Raw genomic sequence first — 20,314 nt, forward strand, 5'->3', positions numbered from 1 at the left:
CTTACTCCTTTGTTTGCCTTACTTTCCTTAGTGAATCAGGCCCAGAGTCATTAGTGAAAGATGTAAAGACTACACTATGGGTTATAAATAGAAATTGAGAGACTTAGAGAGATGGGATGTAAGAGATTTTATCCCCAAGATAATGGGTATTCCAAGGGGTTCTTTTAAACTCTTGTGGAAATTAGGTAATTGATGGAAGGCAGGAATAATAGGCCTTTTAATGTACATAGGGGGGAATTCAATTGGGCACTACCGTTATTACGGTAATAGTGCACGTAAATACCGCTATTACGGTAGTTTTAACATCGGCTTTTTGCTCGCAGCAGAAAGACGGTTTAAACTTACAGTAATACCGGTAATAGCTTTAACGCGGCAGTACTTCAGGGGGAATTGAATTCCCCCCATAAAATCAAATTACGCCTGTGCAATAATAACCTCCTAGAGACTTTACTCTAAAAGTAACCTTAGTTGTCAATTTTAAAAAGCTAGCTAAAGTAACAATTTCACCCCCCCACCCTCTTTGGTCGCAATATTGAGAGACAATGTTGATAATACTTTTTTCATTCCCATTGAGGTCATCTTTTGCATTTAAAATTCAAGATTTTTATATATGAGGATGGAAGGAGATGTGGAATCCTGAACTACAGTTGGAGATATCATCTAGTATTATCTGTATTTTTGATATCACAGTCTCCATCCTGTTTGTGCATACTAAAAAATCTACTATTTTTCGCTCCATAAGACGCACTTTTTCCCCCCAAAAAAGTGGGGGAAAAAGTGTGTGCGTCTTATGGAGCGAATACTAAAAAAAGCCTTGTACAGATCCTTAATACCTCGTTCGCTCCCATCTGTGTAAGGCCGTGGGGAAAACTTTTACAATAGCATCTATCGGAAGTGACATCATACCCGGAATTCAGGACCGGAAGTACGTTGCGCGCTGTTCGTGGAACGCAACCTTTACTACCTCAGTGGATTGATCACCCGCTGCTCCCCTTTCCATCTGCACACCTCAAGTTCTGTTTGCCGCATTATCAGATTGAGACACCTGGTACCGGACAACATAACCATCATTGCCCGACAGTAAACGCAAGTATTGGTCCCACTCTGGTGTGGAATTACATTCATAGACTCACGGACTGTATTATATTATCAATAGGCTCCTCCAACTGTGATCATTGCATCTTTACAGCCGAGGTCATCGTGATATACACTTTTTAACAAGTAACCACCTATGGTTATTCTCTGAACATTCATTTACTGTCATATGTTTCTAACAATCCCTAACAAGCACTCCGCTTGATAGCTAGATCATCTATATCCTTGCTTGGGTTTATATACTGTATTTACCGTACTTAACCACAACAGCTGATATGAGCATGGTTTACTTTTATGCTGGCTAGGAATCGTTCAATGTACAGTGTTTTTACTTATATATTTATGCATTGACTCAAGCCATCCTTATTGCTTTTTTATCCAGTTTATGTTCTTATTTTATCATGTATAGAGGTCTATTAATAAATGTTGTAATTTCTATGCCATTTTAGCCTTTTTGTTTTAGTAGTTTGGGTATAATAATACCTTGGAATAGACATACTACATTAGTACCAAAACATCAAGTCAGTGAGCGCACAGGAACTTTCTATTGTTCCGATTACCAGCTTCCGCATCTGGCTTTGAGATTTGGTTCAGAATATTTTTTTCCCTGTTTTCCTCCTCTAAAAACTAGGTGCGTCTTATGGTCAGGTGCGTCTTATGGAGCGAAAAATACGGTACTTTAAAGTTAATTTATGAGTGAATTTGTTTAAACTAATCAAAGTTTTAAAATCTTGTCAAACTTCTTAGTGGGAACAAATTTTTATTCCTTTTGAAAGAAGTGAAACAGGAAAGATTGAGAGGTGTAAATTTGAATATGTCCATACACATAAATGCTTTGTTGTTGAGCAGTTTCTTTTTGACGGGTGGTGTTTCCCTTCACTACACCCTCATTTTTTTTAATCTAAAACAGTTTTTTGTGGTTTAATGCTGCAGAGAACTGGATAGTATAGACAATAAAGGATTAATTGCTTATTTCCCTGTTACAGAGGAAAAAATATATAAAATCCTTATACCCTGTAACGGACCATGAACAATGCATTGAAGCTGTAGAGAAACACACAACAATCCTGATGGAATGTATACAACTTTTATCGAAATTGTATCTTAATGACCGTATTTTTATCTGGACCAGCAAGATGTTGGCTTTAGAGAGGTTGATCAGTTATTTAAACAATATTAATTTGAATGTAGTTTTACATTCATGCAGTGAGAGATAATTCTTTTTTTTTCTCTCTTAATTAAACATCTTGTGTCTCACTTAATTAATCATACCCACTTTAAAAGAAGTGTGGGTAAATACAAATTTTCATGCATGTGGTCACACATCACTCACCAAAAGACATTTTTTACGACTTGAAAATAAATATATCCTTGATAAGGACTACTAAAAATAATCAGTTTCCTTATGAAAAGATTTAAAGACATGTTATTCATATCTTACCAAAAAGTGGACATGGTGGGTAAAGATTATTATTATTATTATTGAGAACACCCGTTAAAGCAAAATTCCTCATACTTCGTTCTGTCTCTGGATACAACATGTTAGTATAAGAGTATAGGAACATGGAAAAACTGGCAGATTTTGAAATTAGATCATCAACTTGAATCTGTATTAACACTAGAGGCCCTAGTCGTAAGTTGAAATTATCTTCATCTTTTTGAAGGAAAAAAACAGATTTCTCATACTTCGAATGGTTTGGTGATCTGCCAACAATGCAAAATGAGCACCTATGGGTGCAATAAATTGGACAGGTTTATCTCCAACAGTACAGGGCAAACCTTTCACATAAAAATGAATATGTATTGCCAACCCAATAATGTTGTTTGTCTATTATAATATCCATGTGGAACACACTATACATGGAGGACTATTAAAGAACAATTGCATGTATTTATGATCAAAGGCACATTAGAATTAAAATCACAACCCATTCTATATATTGGCATTTTATCATTTCTTTTTAGGAGATTGAGTCCTTTTAAAAGACCAGGGGCTGGGGTGAACACCTTGCAATTTTGAGAAAATGTGAGACCTATTAGATATATACACTTAAATCTTGGTTCCCAATGGTTTTATAGATAATTTTGATTTTAATATTTTTTCTAGAAGTACAATTATTTTTTTTTATTTTCTGCAGCATTAATGGTAGGTATAATGGATTTCTTGCATGTCTTCATCATCATCTTATTATGATAACTGAAACACATGTATTATCATTGATTTATATTTACCACACACACTTTTCCCACGCCCCTCACAACCCACGTTTCCTCTTGTCCTGTACCTTCTCCTGCCACTGCCTTCTTCATCCCCTTACCATCTTCCTCATTTTCTGCTCAGTGGCGCACGCAGGGGGGGTTTCTGGGTCTCCAGAAACCCCCCCCCCTCCGCTAAAAAGTGCTCTACAAGTGCCCTACTGTAGTATACAGCAGCCGCAGCACTGTCTAAGAAGCGTCCGCGGTGGTGCTGTATTGTATACAGCACCGCCGCGGACGCTTCTTTGACAGCGCCACGGCTGCTGTATACTACAGTGCAGCCGAAACGGCGCTGCCGCGCATACGCGGCAGGTCTCTAGATTTTTTATTTTTTTTCCGGGGGCGGAGGAAACCCCCCTGACAAATCCTCCGTGCGCCCCTGCTGCTGAAGTCAATGGGAGTCCGGCTGACTGACAATCAGATTCCATGTAGACCAACCCGAGGATGGCAGTAAAGCACAATATTTTGATTGTAATAAATTTTGTCCTATAGCCGAAGAGAGTCCAGGCGGAGGTAAAATTGACCTACTATCGCCAGGTAAGACTTTCCTATGCAAACTCCAGAAGTGTTATGGCGGTACTTGTACCACTGCAATACCTATTCTGTTAACAAATTATTAAACTTACTAACTTATTAAAATCATTTAAAAAAATGCATTATTACTTGTATGTATGAAAGGTTTTAAAATATGTTTTCATATAAATCTATTTTTAAACATTTATTTTGTCTGCTTCACTGAAAATAAAAGCCCAAATCTGGCTAGCAGGCTTAAAGACTGGCCTGACAAAGTGGCAGGTTAACCCTTACCACTTCGGGCCAGGATCTCTGGGGCAGCTGAGTATCTGCTTAATAAATTGTGGTGATAAGGGATTTTTCACATGTTACATATCTCCACGAAGAGACTATTCATGATAAATAGGTCCCTATTTCTTTGAACTGAACTTTTGAACTGTGAACTTCGGCTTTTGGAAATTCAGCAAGATTCGTTGACATCTTGATGATGCTCATAAGCAGTATCAAAATGAATCAATAATGTTAATGAATTAATTTTTAAATGTAGTTTGTGTCTTATTTAACATAGTAAGAGACCTTAAAATATCAGCTATTACAAAGCATATTTACTTTGTATAGCAATACAAGCTTCCCACATGGATGAACTCTGCTATAAAGAATAAACAGAGACAAAGGAAACAGGACAATATACAAGTTGCTAGGTAAGTGGTCTATTAGTCAATGACATTCTACTTCTACCAGTGCCTCTAGATCTTCAGTGTTGTAAGAGTTACAAAGTATGTCCTGGCAGAGAGTGAGCTGGAATTTGTAGTTTCAAAATAGCTGGAGAGCCGTAGGTTATACAGCCAACCACATAATACTGGTACCTACAAATGCATTCCCACAACATGTCTTTCATACTCCGGTCCTACACTACCTGATTTTGTTCTCTCCTTCAACTTGCCCCATGCACATCAGTACTGGAAGGGGGCTGTAGCATGTGCTTACTTTGGATGTCATGGCTCTAAACCCATAACCCCGATGCTTTGAGGCAGCAATGTCAACCACTGCCCCACCTTGCTACTCATTTCTATGAAATTAGTAGCAAGAGGAAACTGAAAGAGATAACCATCTACATGCATTTACCTATTGTGGCTCTCTAAGTCCATGTGTTATTTTTTAATACTAAATAAAACTTGGACACACTTGGAAGCCTTCATTTACTGCAACGCTCTGCCTCTGCAGGATAAACCATGTAGGAGAGACAAACACCAAGTGGAGCCTGATTCTTTGGTCTGATGACACCAAGATTAAATGTATTGTCCTCAACATTAGACATAAGTTTGGTACTAGCCTAACAAAGTGCATTATCCAAAGAACCCTATTCCTACCACAAAGCATAGTGGTGGAAAGATAATGCTATGAAAATGCTTCCTTTGCTTCAGGGAATAGAAAACATGTCAAAAGTGAAAGCAACATGGAGCAAGTCTTGGAGAAAACCTTGCTACAGTCTGCAAGGGATCAAGGATTTATTAGATGATTTATATTTCAGCATGACAATGAATGGTCTTTGTATACAACAAAGGCCACAATCGAGTAGCTTAACTGAAATAAAAACAAAACACACATCTTTAACTGTAGCTTAAGTTTCCTCTATAAAGCATTATAAAGTATTCCATTAAATAAGGTAAATACTTATGTAATTAATTATTAGCTGTTTTTTTTTTTTTGTTTTTTTTTTATCATTAACCCCTTCAGTGCTAAGGACGAGTGGGATCTCCCCAATCCTGGCTCCAGTAAACTCAGGGGCACCTGCATTTGAAAAAGGAGAGTCCCCTCTTTTAAATGATGTGGCCCCTTAGTAGTTATTGACTATAACTCTTTCTGTAGTATAGGGCCTTATTAAGTCCAGAGATGGGGATAAACTCAGGGGTACTCTGATTTTATGCAGCATGTTATTTAGTTTTCAAAATGCGCTGCCTTGTGTGGGCTACCCATATTATTCCTATACATTTTATGAATTTAATTCAAATGCAGTGGGATCCTCGGAGAGCGGTTGTCTTTCAAAAGTGGCTGTTACAGGGCTGTCCCTTCTCATGCCAATTCACCTCTTGGTCCCCTGCTGGGTTGAATCCAAGTTGTCTGATTAGAGACAAGGGGGCATACTCAAATTAATTAGGGGCAAGACCAAGATGATTAAAGGACATTCCCAGTATTAACCCCTTACAAGATTTTTAAGACAGAACTAGCTCTCAGCTGATCAGGACTTCTGTAGAGGCTACAGGTACAGCCCCCTCACCTGTATCCTGTAAGTGGACCCCACCTGATCCTTACCCATAAACCACCTGGCTTTAATTTAAGAACAATGTATAACAGTTTCATTACAATATCAACAATACGCACTTTTACAATGGATAACACAGTGAAAAAGTCTCCTATATAGGAATGGCTACAACTTCCCTTTATCCGCATGTAATTAGACAATGCACTTGCTCTCTGGTGAGCTGGAAAACAATCACAGGGCTATAAAAAGTACATGTTGCTATACTCGACATTTTGTGAGAAATGAGGGACAAGCTTGTTAAGATGATATCGATATTGTTACATCACACACACAACAGGTTTTTCATGGTGTTATCAAAGGAATAGCTGCATGGTAACTAGCATTCCTGAAATGGGTGTGAATAGAAATTAATTATACACTCAAAATATTATTTTTTTTTCAACAAACAAAAGGACTGCTGAATAGCATGTTTATCTGCACCACAATTTTATTTCACTCTACATACAGTTAGTGAACCAAAAAATAAGAGAAACACCTGGGTAAATGAGGGACACCAAGAAAATTGAAACACAGGATTTTGCACAACTGTGGCTCATGTCAAGGGCAAACTCAGGATTTGAGGATGGGGGTTTCCACGCCACACCTCCAGTGGGCATGACCAGCACGTGTGGGGGCGTAGCTATATTTTTACAACATTTAGACCAAAATATATATATATATATATATATATATATATATATATATATATATATATATATATATATATATATACACAAAAGTGGAAGCTGCTCAAATCAATTTATAGGCCATAACAGGTGCTTGAAAGGGTGGGGTTATCCTGCAAGGAACATACACACAACATTTTTTTCCCCCAGCACACTGCTATAGCCAGCAACAGATCTGCCATTTCTACTGTAGATAAAAATGCAAAAGTCTTTGTTGCACACATTTGCAAATGTATGTTTAAGCCATCCTGCCACGCCAAGGCGCTTTTGCTAATAGGATGGTCCTACTCTAAACAATGAGAGTCCCATATATTTGGGCCATACATATGTATTGTATTATAGAATTAATAGAGGATCCTCTACTTTATTAATCGTATAATATATATATATATCTATATCACACAGCTCTGCATACCCTGCAGGCTCACCAGAAATAGAGTCTTTGGTCTATGAATTAAAACACTATATAAGTTTGCTAGTGGCCAGTATATGAAACTAGAGAGCTATTTTCCGATTATTTAAAATATCCATATATAACCCTCACCGTTCGTTCACCAGGGAACACAGTCAGTGAGGTATTGCTGGGAGATATGCGAGGAAGGAGCTGCTGCGGCCGCGCATGCGTAGCAGCTCCATTTCGGTGAGGGTAAATTGTACAGCAGCAGCGGCGCTGTCAAACAAGCGTCCGTAGCGGTGCTGTATAGGGGAAATGGTTTGCATGTTTAAAGACATGCATTGGCGCACGATCGTGTGCGGCGGAGAGGGGTTTCTGGAGAACCCCCCTGCGTGCTCGCGCCCCTGAATGTATTGATTAGGCAATTAACATACCAACAGGGCTAGGGTCATGTATAAAAATAGTGGACTACCATGCTTGCCTATAATTATTCCTAGCATGGCTGCAGGAGGAGACCGTGGCAACTTTGATGAAAGGCTAATGGTTGGGGCATGTTTGGCAGAAGCTTCAGTGACCAATGCAGTTCAACTTGCTAATGCTGCACAAAGTGTCTAAAGGTGATGTCAACATGGAATGCAAAGAAAAAAATCATTAGCAAACCATCTTGAGATAGCAGTGCATTAATTCAAAGTGTAAGGCAAAACAGGAGAAAAACTTATCAATTGACTGCAAATTTCAACCTGAGGAGCAAGCAGTCAGTTTAAAGCAGCAATCCCATGTAGATTTTCCCCCCCTTTAAATGGAAGTTAAGAATAGTTTGAGCATGCATTACTTTCATTACCTATCCTCCTGCAAATCATTATCTCCTTTTCAAAATATCTCCGTAGGGGAAATAAGTATGGCTGTCAGACACAAACACATGCTTCCTGACTCTCAGCATGTTATGTGACGGCAGAGTGGGAAAAAGAGGAAGGAGGATGTCACAGTGAGAACAGAGCTCAGAGGGGTATTCCAAAGCCTCTCTGCTCACCAAATCAAGTACTACATGAGCGTTGTTGCCATGGTAGTCACATTACACTGTTAAAAATCTGCAGAATCGATTATTAATAGCAGTTTGAAGAAACAAAGCAAGTAAAAAAGGTAAATAAATACCACACTGCTTAGTATAGTCTGCCAGAATGAGTTTGTTATAAAAAAACAAAACCTCTACACATTATTTTTTCTTGGAATTGCTGCTTTAATAAAAAAAAACAGTCCATACAATGTGGAATGTCCATCTGCAAGTTCAGTGGTGTAAAAAGCAAAGTTAATGGACAGTCATTCCCTTAAAAGGTCAATATTAATCGCTATTTAATGATACTGAGTGATCAATTTCATCTCATTTTGCAGAATTTCTTTCTGAACAGGATGGGTGTCTTCAATGACAATAACACCAATATAAACTCTTATGTACCAAACACTAAAATCCCATTACCAACTCAGAAGTCCAATAAGAACTATATGGCAAACAAAACGAGAATAGGATCTAAGATCCCTCTAATAAAAGAAGTACCTAAAGACCAATATACAAGACAATATAAACCTTTCAATCCAACCAATTTTACCTTCTCCAGCAAACATTCCTCCTCGTATGCCAATATAGCAACCAAAAGCTTTAATAGAGGCGCTAAAAAAGTGGAAACTGACATTCTTTCCTCTAAATCCATCTTGCTAAATAAAATTGAGAACTATAAACATTCAAGTCCAACTATGGAAACAGATCGAGAAAAAGATCCTGAACAATGCATGACTGAATTTTTACAATTGGCAGAAAGAGAAGAAGACAATTCTCTTCTTTTTTTAGGAATACAAACCGATATAATCAACATAGTGGGAAGCCCCCAGAAAAAAGACAACACATACCAATTCACACAATTAAAAAGAAAATATCAAAGGGACGAAGACGTGGCAAACGAGGACTGGGAAATAGCAGGAGCAAAACCAAAAATAAAGAGATAAAACCTTCAGGAATATTTAACCTGAGTAGTTTGGATCTGACTATTCCACAAATTAAGGTCCTAAATAAAGGTCTTAAATTTGCACCTAATAACAGTCTAGATAAATTTGGAGTGTACATTGATCTACAAAAGTTTATAAGAAAAATTACCCTAAAGAAATTTTTTGTTCAGAAAAAATTCACCACTCCAATTGTGAAAGAACTTCCACCTATCTTTAAGCATACCGAACTTAAACCAAAATCCACCTTCTTCCCTTACCACATTAAAGGTCCATATATAGAGGCATTTCAGAAAATGGTTGAAAACGATCTGGAAAAAATGAATAAAAAGAAAACACATTATCACAACCTATCTGGCGAAGAAAGAACAGCATTGGGACAACTTCAAAAACTGAAAGATGTGATAATCAAACCTGCGGATAAAGGAGGTGGGATTGTCCTTATGGACACCACCAATTATCTAAAGGAAGCCTACAGACTACTTGGAGATACTACCACCTATGAAATACTTCACAAAGATCCCTTAGATGGGTATACACAAGAGCTGGAAACCCTTTTAAAAGAGGCATACCTGAAGAACATCTTAAATAAAAAAGAATATGATTACATACTAACGAAAAATCCAAGACTACCTGTATTTTATTTTTTGCCTAAAATACATAAGGATCAAAAAAACCCTCCAGGTAGGCCCATTATATCAGGCATAAACAGTCTCACTTCAAACCTTTCAGAGTATATAGACAAGTTTTTGCAACCAGTTGTTGTTACCCAAACAAGTTATCTTAAAGATACTAATCAGGTACTGCAACTTATTAGCGACATCAACTGGGAACCACATTTCATACTTATGACATGCGATATCACTTCCCTATATTCAGTGATAGATCACAATGATGGGTGTGAATATCTACTATCAATATTATCAAAAAGCTCCGATTTAAAATCGGAACAAATTGCTTTTCTATTAGAAGCAATTTTATTCATATTACAACATAACTATTTCTGGTTTCAGGACACCCGCTACAGACAGGTTCGTGGCACTGCCATGGGTACTAAGTTCGCCCCCAGTTACGCGAACCTGTTTGTGGCGGAGTGGGAAAATCATAACATTTGGAATAATAATCCTTTTCGCTCTTACATTCACACATGGAGGAGATATATAGATGACGTCCTCTGTATCTGGACAGGGGACGTAGCATCATTACAAGAATTCATTATATTCATTAATTCTAACAATTTGAATCTACAATTCACGGCCACTTATAGTCAGGAACAAGTTAATTTTTTAGATTTACAGATACTTATTCAGGATAATCAGGTCATATCTAAAACATACATTAAAGAAGTAGATAGCAACACCTTCATTCCAAGAACTAGTAACCATCATCCGCTGTGGCTTAATAACATCCCCAGCGGACAATTTCGACGTCTAAGAAGAAACTGCTCAAAAGTGGAAGACTACATTGAACAAGCAAACAATATGAAAACACGATTTGTTGAAAGAAATTATATGGAACAAGAAGTAAACACTCAGTTAGAAACTATTAAGAAAATAGAAAGAAAAACACTGCTGGCCCCCACAAGTAAAGAAGCAGCGATATCAGATAAGGATGTACTTTTTATCACTAAGTTCACAAGTCAAGCCAAAGACCTTGAAAAGATCCTAAAAAGACACTGGCCCATATTATTACAAGACGAAAAATTATCAACCTGTTTAAAGAAAAAACCTAAAATTGTCTTTAAAAAAGCAGATAATTTGAAGAGCAAATTAGTAAAAAGTGCTTTTCAATCAATAGAAAAAGACGATAAAACAGGAACTTGGATGGGTGAAAATAAGCCTGGATTTTTTTATTGTATGAATTGTCAAGCATGCAAGTTAACCAAATCTGCATGTATGAAACCGGTTACACAATTCAAATCAAATCATAATAATAAAGTATATACTATTAAAGAAAAAATTACATGCAACAGTAAAGGAGTGATATACTTACTTGAATGCCCTTGTGGGACTCAGTACGTTGGAAGGACTATCCGCAATCTTAAATGCAGGTTAGCAGAACACATTAGAAATGTGAAAAAAGGACTAACCACACACAGCGTATCAGATCATTTTCTGAATGTACATGAAAAAAACCCCATAGGATTGAAATTCATCGGAATAAAAAAGGTGAATAAATCCTGGAGAGGAGGCAATTTTATAGCAGAAATAGCAAAAGAAGAAACACGCTGGATATATAATTTGAACACACTGAGTCCAAATGGCCTGAATTTAGATTTAGATCTAGGCTCCTTTTTACATATTTGAAGGATATACAGCTTTACCACTTTTTCTTTTTCTTTTCATTTATATTTTATATATACTTTTTTATTTATTATAACAACTTTGCATCTCACTATACTAATTTTATCTTGTTTAATTTTCATTTATAATTATTATTTTTCTATATATGACCAATCATGATGGATATATTACTTATCACTGATAAATAATCTTTAAGTCGTTCTATACAATGAGAACTAATGATCATGAAATAATATAAATCAGCTGTTACACCTATAAGATTACAAACCACGCCTCCAAAATTAAGAGGATTTATAAACAGAACCTGAATGGTGAATACTACCATACTGCCCTGAGGAAGCCCGCAAGACGGGTGAAACGCGTTGGCTACAAGCTTTATATATTTTTTCTACGTTAATTTTTGTTTTATATACATACTTTCTGTATGAACGAGCTCGTTTATTACATCTATCCTAACAAGTACCATCTACGCATGCGCAACTACAGAGAAAGAGTGTGATGCGCATCCGCCCACTGAGAAGCTTAGAGACAGGCTATAGTGCACGACATACTGGATAGTATGAGCACAGCGGAATGTCAATAGCGAACACCAGTACACCACTGAGAAGATCGTGATGCACATCCGCCCACTGAGAAGCTCAGAGACAGATCACAGTGCACGGCATACTGGATACTGGTGCACTGGATAGTATGAGCACAGCGGTATATCAATAGCGGATACAAACATACTATTGAAGTAAGATCTTCCTTCTATATATTATTGATAGTGGGGATATATCTCATTGGACATTCAACAAATAGGAAACACCGCTACCGCCACTGTATTTATAAATCAGTTAACAAGCGGGATAGCGCCACCAAATATTGGCGCAGTATTGACATTGTCCCCCGTTCAACACATTACTAACTGACTGTGTGGATTAATAACAACTGTTATTTTGTCATTTTCTTATAAATTTTATATATTTTTCTGGATGACATTTATTTTATGTTTATCAGAGCAGTATTTGGGCAACACTGCGCAGTTGTGCCATTTACTTGCTAATTAATATTTTATTTTTATCTGGTTTATACCAGCCACTCCTTGGAATGTTTTTATATCCATTTACGGAATGACTATCTACATGTTATAAAGAAAATCCTCTTATTTTTTCATCTTTTTTGATGTATATCATATAAGGTTCTGCTACCGATTTATATGCACTCTTAATTAACAGGATTACTTGCCACAGCTTGGTTATAACCATCTCACTAGTCTACCAACATTTTATTGTTTTCTGATTCATGATTGGCAATTTTGATATATATTTTGATTTGTACCAGTGCACTGGTTATTGTATGTATGCAATTTTTTAGCTGTTTATTACACATATTTTTATTTATTTACGTTTCCTTTTTTCTTTGTACATTTTGACTTCACCTCTATCTTACTTATTTCTAACATCTTAGTCTTGTTTTGCGCCAGTGGCTTTTGCGTATATTGTCTTCAATGATGACAATGCCTCCATCCACACAGAAAGTGTGGTCACCCGATGATTTAATGAGCTTGACACTGATGTTAGTCATATTTCATGGCCTTCACAATTAATTTTCACCCCTTGCATTTTTACATGGTTTTGTCCAGGAGACTTAAGTAAGAGTGTTTTGCCTAAGTTCCTTAATGAATCAGATCCAGTGTTTTTTATTTTTTTTTAAACCTTTAATTCCTACACTGTCTGTTTGGCTTTGATCAGCCCAATAGTATTTTGAATGCTGTGTCTATTGATATTTTGTATTCACTGAAACCTCACCAATATTACACTATGGTGTTGATTTTTTTTTCTTGGAGATATATAATATATTTTAGAATAATCTATATACACAATATATGTTTAAGATCAATCTCAATATCCATTTGGTTTTTTTTTCTGCTAAATGTTTGATGCTGTTTAAATTTAAATGTTGTTTTGTATTTGAGGTACTTATTTTATTTGAGATAATTCTCTTATTTGCTTAGCTCTTGGGAAAGTATTAAAGCTGCATTACAGCCCAAAGAGAGGTGGGAAGTACCAATCACAAGCTGCACTAAAAAGGCTTTAGATTGCCCACTCCCCGGCCATTTAATGTTAGTTAAAATTAATTTCTGGTTCTGTAAGAGAGCCCTGGGAAAAAATGGATGCATGTAGCAATCCCTGGAAACAAGGTATGGGGTAAAATTAGGGAAACCTGTAACTAGGTGGTAATGCAGCTTTTTTAACATTTATACTTTTTGTTGCAAATATTTTCAGGATATTGAAAAAAAAAACAGAAAACAAGTTAAAAATAAATCAATTAATAAATAAATAAAAAAAGGAGGTGTGAAAGTGGGGCTATAAGAAGGAAATGGACACTTGGTTATAGCAATGCCAAAATAGAACATGGTGAGTACCTAATACAATGCATGAAACAGATCCATCCATTCATAGTCAAGATACTGGATTGGGAGTGTTAAGGTTCAATTTGATTGAAGGCTATGGGGTCACAGTTGCCTAAGTACTCGAGCCACAAGAGCTATTTTTAAAAAAATTGAAGGCACTCAATAATCCCCTAAATGACTGAAAAATTGTATGCATAGACATGAATAATAGCAGTGCAAATATTGGTGGTGCTCAAGCACCCACAGAGCTGCCACCTATAACTCATGCCATATATGCTATTTGATAATAGGAGAAGAGGCTGAGGAAGAGTATAGAACCCCCAATGTCTCCAAATAAAATATGGAAAAGCCAATATAATAGGGTGTTGGACCATCATGTATGGCCAGTACTGCTTGTATGCACTGTGACATTGAGTTTACCAATGTCTGGCATTGTGCAGGAAGGATGCAGCTCCATTCTTCCACAAATTCACTCAACTGATGCCCGGTTCCAGATTATTTCAGATATGCTTAATTGGGTTAAAATCTGGTGACTGTGAAGGCCATGAAATATGACTAACATCAGTGTCATGCTCATTAAATCATCGGGTGACCACACTTTCTGTGTGGATGGAGGCATTGTCATCATTGAAGACACCCATCCTGTTCAGAAAGAAATTCTGCAAAATGAGATGAAGTTGATCACTCAGTATCATTAATTAGCGATTAAGTGTAGGAAGTAAAGGTTTAAAAAAAATAAAAAATACTGGGCCTGATTCATTAACGAACTTAGGCAAAACATTCTTACTTAAATCTCCTGGACAAAACCATGTAAAAATGCAAGGGGTGAAAATTAATTTTCTATTTTGCTCATAAAAGAAATGTCTTGCCTAAGTTCCTTAATGAATCAGGCCCACTATTAGGATGATCAAAGCCAAACAGGGAGTATAGAAATTATGAAGCGTTTTCCTCCATTCTTTTAATGAGCAGGAGTGAACAATTCCATTTATTATCCATTCGACTCCATTCCTCCATCACAGAAACTGCTGCATGTTTAGGACACGTGTCCCGGAAACATGCCATCAGTGAGTAATCTTTCTTTGGCAGGAATCTTAAACATCGAGCTGGTTAATGTGACAGAGAGATAGTCAAGTAAAGTATATTCAGGAACTGGTCACTACACCCCATTCAGGGAAAGGATGATAGGAGCCTTCATAGTAGCTGTAAGATACGTTTGGCTTTAATGATCCTAATAGTTATTAAACCCTTATGTATTTGTAAAAATATTAACCTATAGCAGATGTAGTTTTTAGCAAATGATATAGTAAAAATTTGCCACCATACATAATTTCAAGAGTCATTTTTTTTTTTGGGGGGGGTTTCAATATCTGATGCAATTGTAGTTTAATCTAATAATGATTATCAATATAGTGACCCTATAGGGCAGTGATGGACAACATGAAATAGCTGGAGAACTGCAGGAGTGTCCCTTCCGCCTTCAAAGGGGCCACACAAAGAAAGGAGGTTGTGCACAATGCACTGCCTACTTCCTCTGGGTTTCCGCGTGACCTGCCTGCACAGTGCAGAGATCACACGAAGCAGAAGTCGGCTGTCCCCATTTTAATCAGATTGGGAGATGCCAGCACAGGGACCACAAGTGAAGGCTCCGCAGGATGCCTACCGCTGCTTTAGGGCTTGTTCCTATCTATATGCTGTTAATGCATTTCTCAACTGCTAATAACATTAAAAAGAAAATGCATGGTTCTATATGGGTTCAATCCCACCAGTTTTCTAAAACGTTAATGCTGTTTAAAAGTTTAGAATGCTACATAACCCATTTCTCATGGGTTGATACACATTAGAAGTACAATAGTACATCAGAAGCCCATAGAAAGTACTTGCGAGTAAGGCACACCTTAATTTTCATGCATTTTAACAATTTTCCGACAGCATATGTCTGGACAAGCATTTAATCCACGGTTTCCAAAATCCAGTGCTCAGGGAACCATAACAGTGCATGTTTTCTAGATCGCAATGCGGGAGCACAAGTCTATTTGTTACTGAAACATTAAACATAAAAGATCCACAGGTATTTCACTTGTGACCTGGAAAACATGCACTGTTTTTGAGACCCTGAGGACTGGATTTGGGAAACTCTGCCTTTACATGCAAGAGGAATGTAAATTTTGAGCAAATACTATCACAGGAGTTAGCAACTGTACTTTGCAATTAAGGCTGGGTACACACTACAGAAAATTTCTCCCGATGCGATATCATTAAAATTTTTACCAATGACTGAAAGAGCGGATCAGCAAGCCGTTTCATGTGTACACACTATACAAGTTTCACAAGATTTACCTTCAGACCTGTGCTCTTCATCTGTCATAACCATGGCCGAAAAGATTGTGACTCTGTAAAACTCTATGGAGATCTGCCTACACTGCTTGTCATAAGTACATACACACTACAGAATTGGAACATTGTTCCATCGTTGACCGAGATTTTTAGTCCATTTTTAATATGAAATAATACAATGTGCTTTGGAACAATAAACCTTGATTGTTGGACCGTGCACACTACTGTGATATAGGACCTATCGTGTGCTGGCATAACTAGATGAAAAACCTGTTGTGTGTACCCAGCCTTAGGCTATACTGCTAATGTTAAATTTTAGAATACAAAACCATATAATAACTACGGGCCTGATTCATTAAAGATCTTAAATGAAGAGGTATTTTATTTCAGTCTCCTGGACAAAACCATGTTACAATGCAAGGAGTGCAAACTAGTTTTCTGTTTTGCACATAAGTTAAATACTGACTGTTTTTTTAATGAGTCAGGCCCTACGTTCAGGGAACATGTAATGTTGGGGCTTGTACTGCAACAAGCTCAATCTAGTGCGCACTACTCAGAAAGTTGTAATGTGACATTCAGCTTAAAATGTTGGCAAGTGTAGGGAGTCTGTGGAGAAAAGTAAAAAGCCGTTTTTTACCAAAATGTTAAATTATAAAAACAACAAATAATGCTATCCATCTATTACTTACCTTTGCGAAACCGAACTCTTCTTACAGCTCAATAACAAATGTAAGGGATTAACAATCGTACCGCGTAAAGACAAGATCCAGAGACAACACTCTCCCCCCTAAAAAAACAAACAACCAATAAGAGGCTGAGCCTCATAAAACTGGAACATGATACAAATACCCTATATCAGATTCTATGCATACTTTCAGTTATAAAGCCTGTTCTTTCTATGTGTTTGGTATATCATCCTCATATACATGCGGGTCGCTACTATTTCCGGGTCCCTGTTAAACGATTGAATGACTGGACTGTAACAATGTCACCGATGACGCCCACCAATCGCAGATCGGCACCGATATTGTACTGCAGGCGGCGGGCGGGACATCATCTGTGGGTGACTCCTCTTGTCCTTCAGGCTCTCGCTGTTCAGGTGGCAGCGGCGCGTCCTTGTTTCAAACCAGCCATGAGCTCTGCCTATAGTCAGGGCAAGACGCATGAAAACCCACAGGTAAGTCACCCGAATAGCAGCACATGACGTCCAGAACAAATGGGTCACCTTTGGCGCGCCTCAATACTAAAGTAATAAGATAGCATCTCTGTGGACAGTCAGACGATGTCACACAAATTTTGCCTTAGGTTAATTTGCACAGTTTTTAAAGTTTAATCAATGATCGATGATGTATAATTTTCATGGTGTTCGTATTGCTTGACTGTGGCTATGGTTTGTGCCACAGACAGTTCTTTTGGGAGAAGCACTTTCATGCTGGTATGTGTGTCTGCAGCTGACACTATATTGCTCATTGACCTTTTGTTAACTTTTTTTGTTTCTAAAAGAGGCTGATTCAGTTGGCCACAAGATTTTGTATTTGCATCGTACTTATAAGCACAAAAATAGTAATTATACTAATGAAAACTTTTCTCATTAATGAGAGAAGAAAATTAAAATACAGTAGGGAGATAGACACAGGTCTAAACTAAGCAAGTTGTTGGCCTAGCTGTTAGCCTAAAAACAAGTGCTGCTAAATCTACCAATAAAGTGAACCAAAAAGAAACCAACCATAGGCAGCGCTTATGGGAGTGAAGTGAATAACATCAGGGCCGTATCTAGAGCTGTGCGACAGGGGCGACCGCCCAGGGTGCAACGCTGAAGGGTGGTGCAATTTAGGAATATTTTAGGTAAGTTTGGTTAAAATTGAGGGCTAGGGGGGCGACATTTGTCTTCCTCGCATCGGACGCTAGAATTCTAAGTTACGGCTCTGAATAACATTGATTATCTCGTTACATTAGCAACTGTCAAGGTGTGGGATATATTAGGCAACAAGTGAACAGTCAGTTCTTGAATTTGATGTGTTGAAAGCCACAAAAATGGGCAAGCATAAGGATCTGACCGACTTTGACTAGGGCAAAATTGTGATGGCTAGATGACTGTTTCAGAGCATCTCTAAAACTGCAGGTCTTGTCGGGTGTTCCTGGCAGTGGAGGGCTGGCAAATTTTATCCCGGGGGCAAGATTAGACTCAGCAGCCTTTGAGGAACATTTTAAAGGAAAAAAAGCAGGTGACCCAGTTCAAAGTAGCCCACTATGGGACCGGCCCGGGAGGCAGATACCCCACAGCCCAGCGTGCCTCTGGTTCCTGGTATGCATTGTTTAGTCCCTTACAAAAGTAGTCCAAGGAAGGACAACCGGTAAATCGGCGACAGGGTCATGGACGACAAGGCTCATTGATGCGCTTTTGTCAGAGTGGCTCAGGTTCTTATGCTTGCCCATTTTTCCTACTTTAAACACATCAACTTCAAGAAGTAACTGTTCACTTGCTGCCTAATATATTACACCCATTGTCAGGTGCCATTGTAACAAGAAATGGAATCCAGTGGGGGCACTGGAGACTCTCGGTATAGAGTGGTCGCTGGGACCTAGGGCACTATCAAATTTAGCTGTGAAATTGAAGCTCCTCCCACTCTATACCCCATTGGCTGCCTTATAACCCTCACTACTCGTCTAAAAAGTCTCAAACAGAAGAACAAAACAAAATGGATAAGAGAAAACGATGTTCTCCCACGAAAACCAGAATCCTTGCAAGGACAAATGACCAGAACAGAATGAAAGCAAAAGAGCAAAAAGGATGGGCATTCAGTGCACCATTTTAGATTGAGAGAGAATAATTTAAAGTAGGTACAAAATTCCTATTTTACCAAAGTAATTTACCTGGCTCTGGACTGCTTAGAGACTGGCCAGTGTCTCTTGCGTATGTCATAGAGGAACAACAGGTCATCCGTCCTGTACAAATCCTTGGTCATATCCACATAGGTTCTCAAGGTTCTAACCACATATAGAGAGCGAAGATAGCTCTCTTCCTGTGGATATTTATCCCTGTCTTAAGCTGGAACCGCAATTTCCTGATTTTTGGATGAAATGAAGGCTTGGTCGTAACCACACTGCAAGACAAGGAATGAAGATTTCCAAGACAAAGCTCCCAGCTTGTAAACTTTTCTGGCAGATGATATAGCCAGCAGGAAGACCATCTTCCAGGCAAGGAATTTCAACTCCACCAAACTAATTGGTTCACAAGAATGGTGCTGAAAGGTAGTCAGCACCAGATTAGGATTCCACAGAGCTGCTCAGTGCCTAGTATGGTGCTGCTAAGAAAAGTAGCTTCCACCTTACTCCCACCCCTTCCAATACCAATGCTATCTCTCCATGTTCCGCTGTCCAGGGGAGGAATGACTTGTACCCGGATCCCAACTCCAGGAGGGCAGGGAGCCACTTAACCTGATTGCCATACCTCTGATGCTCAGTTTATTGCTGTTGTGTCCCGATGATGTGATGTAGGATTCTGTTCCATAATGACCAGTCCCCCCCCGGAAGTTATCCCTTCCTTGGATCAATGTGCCGGCAGTAGGAAAAGCCTCTCACTGGACTTCCGGCAATGTGCTCCAGGCATCCCCAGCAATACATGTTGGATGCTTGCACAGAAGAAGAGGCTTGCAGTGAAAACAAATAAAAAATAAAAGTATAGAGGCTGTCACTGTCCGCCCATCATTTCTGCATTGAGTCTCTGCAGGACCATACCCTGCAGCCATTAAAATATGCTGCACTTAACAAGACTCGGGGTTAGAAAGAAGCCAATGAGTTATAGAGAAGGAAGAGCTCCAATCTCAGTGCTAAATGTGAAAGTGCTAAGGCTCCAGCAAGCACTCTCTATACCCAGAGACTCCAGTGTCCCCATGGATGTGAGAGAAAAATAACTTCATAAAAACATTATGCCATTTTATTGTATCCTTGTATTCATGTGTACTTACTTCCTATTTAATATAAGATAATCCAATTCAGAATTATAGATAATACAAAACAAATAACTATAGGTGTCCGGGG

At 38.1% G+C, this 20,314-nt stretch overlaps 2 protein-coding genes across 6 annotated transcripts in view; one reads left to right on the plus strand and one right to left on the minus strand.

The window, feature by feature from the left end:
• Window positions 1-17,372, minus strand: part of PIGW (phosphatidylinositol glycan anchor biosynthesis class W) — a 33,020-nt gene extending 15,648 nt beyond the window's left edge. Inside the window, exons 1-3 of one of the 3 annotated variants that reach the window (XM_075195599.1) lie at window positions 17,146-17,371; window positions 16,963-17,060; window positions 16,277-16,879 (exon numbers count right to left, since the gene is read on the minus strand). The gene's annotated coding sequence lies outside the window, so the exon portion shown is untranslated. Of the gene's footprint in view, window positions 1-16,276; window positions 16,880-16,962; window positions 17,061-17,145 lie in introns of all 3 variants that reach the window. The other 2 variants (XM_075195600.1, XM_075195598.1) reach the window with 2 other exon arrangements.
• The window catches only part of MYO19 (myosin XIX), a 253,606-nt gene continuing 250,638 nt past the window's right edge, over window positions 17,347-20,314 (plus strand). For all 3 annotated transcript variants that reach the window (XM_075195595.1, XM_075195594.1, XM_075195597.1), the window contains exon 1: window positions 17,347-17,450. In XM_075195595.1, coding sequence (XP_075051696.1) covers window positions 17,406-17,450 — 45 coding nt within the window. In that variant the 5' untranslated portion in view covers window positions 17,347-17,405. The remainder of the gene's footprint in view (window positions 17,451-20,314) is intronic.

The sequence above is a fragment of the Mixophyes fleayi genome, chromosome 2 (genome assembly GCF_038048845.1).
Source record: "Mixophyes fleayi isolate aMixFle1 chromosome 2, aMixFle1.hap1, whole genome shotgun sequence".
Lineage (NCBI taxonomy): Eukaryota > Metazoa > Chordata > Amphibia > Anura > Limnodynastidae > Mixophyes > Mixophyes fleayi.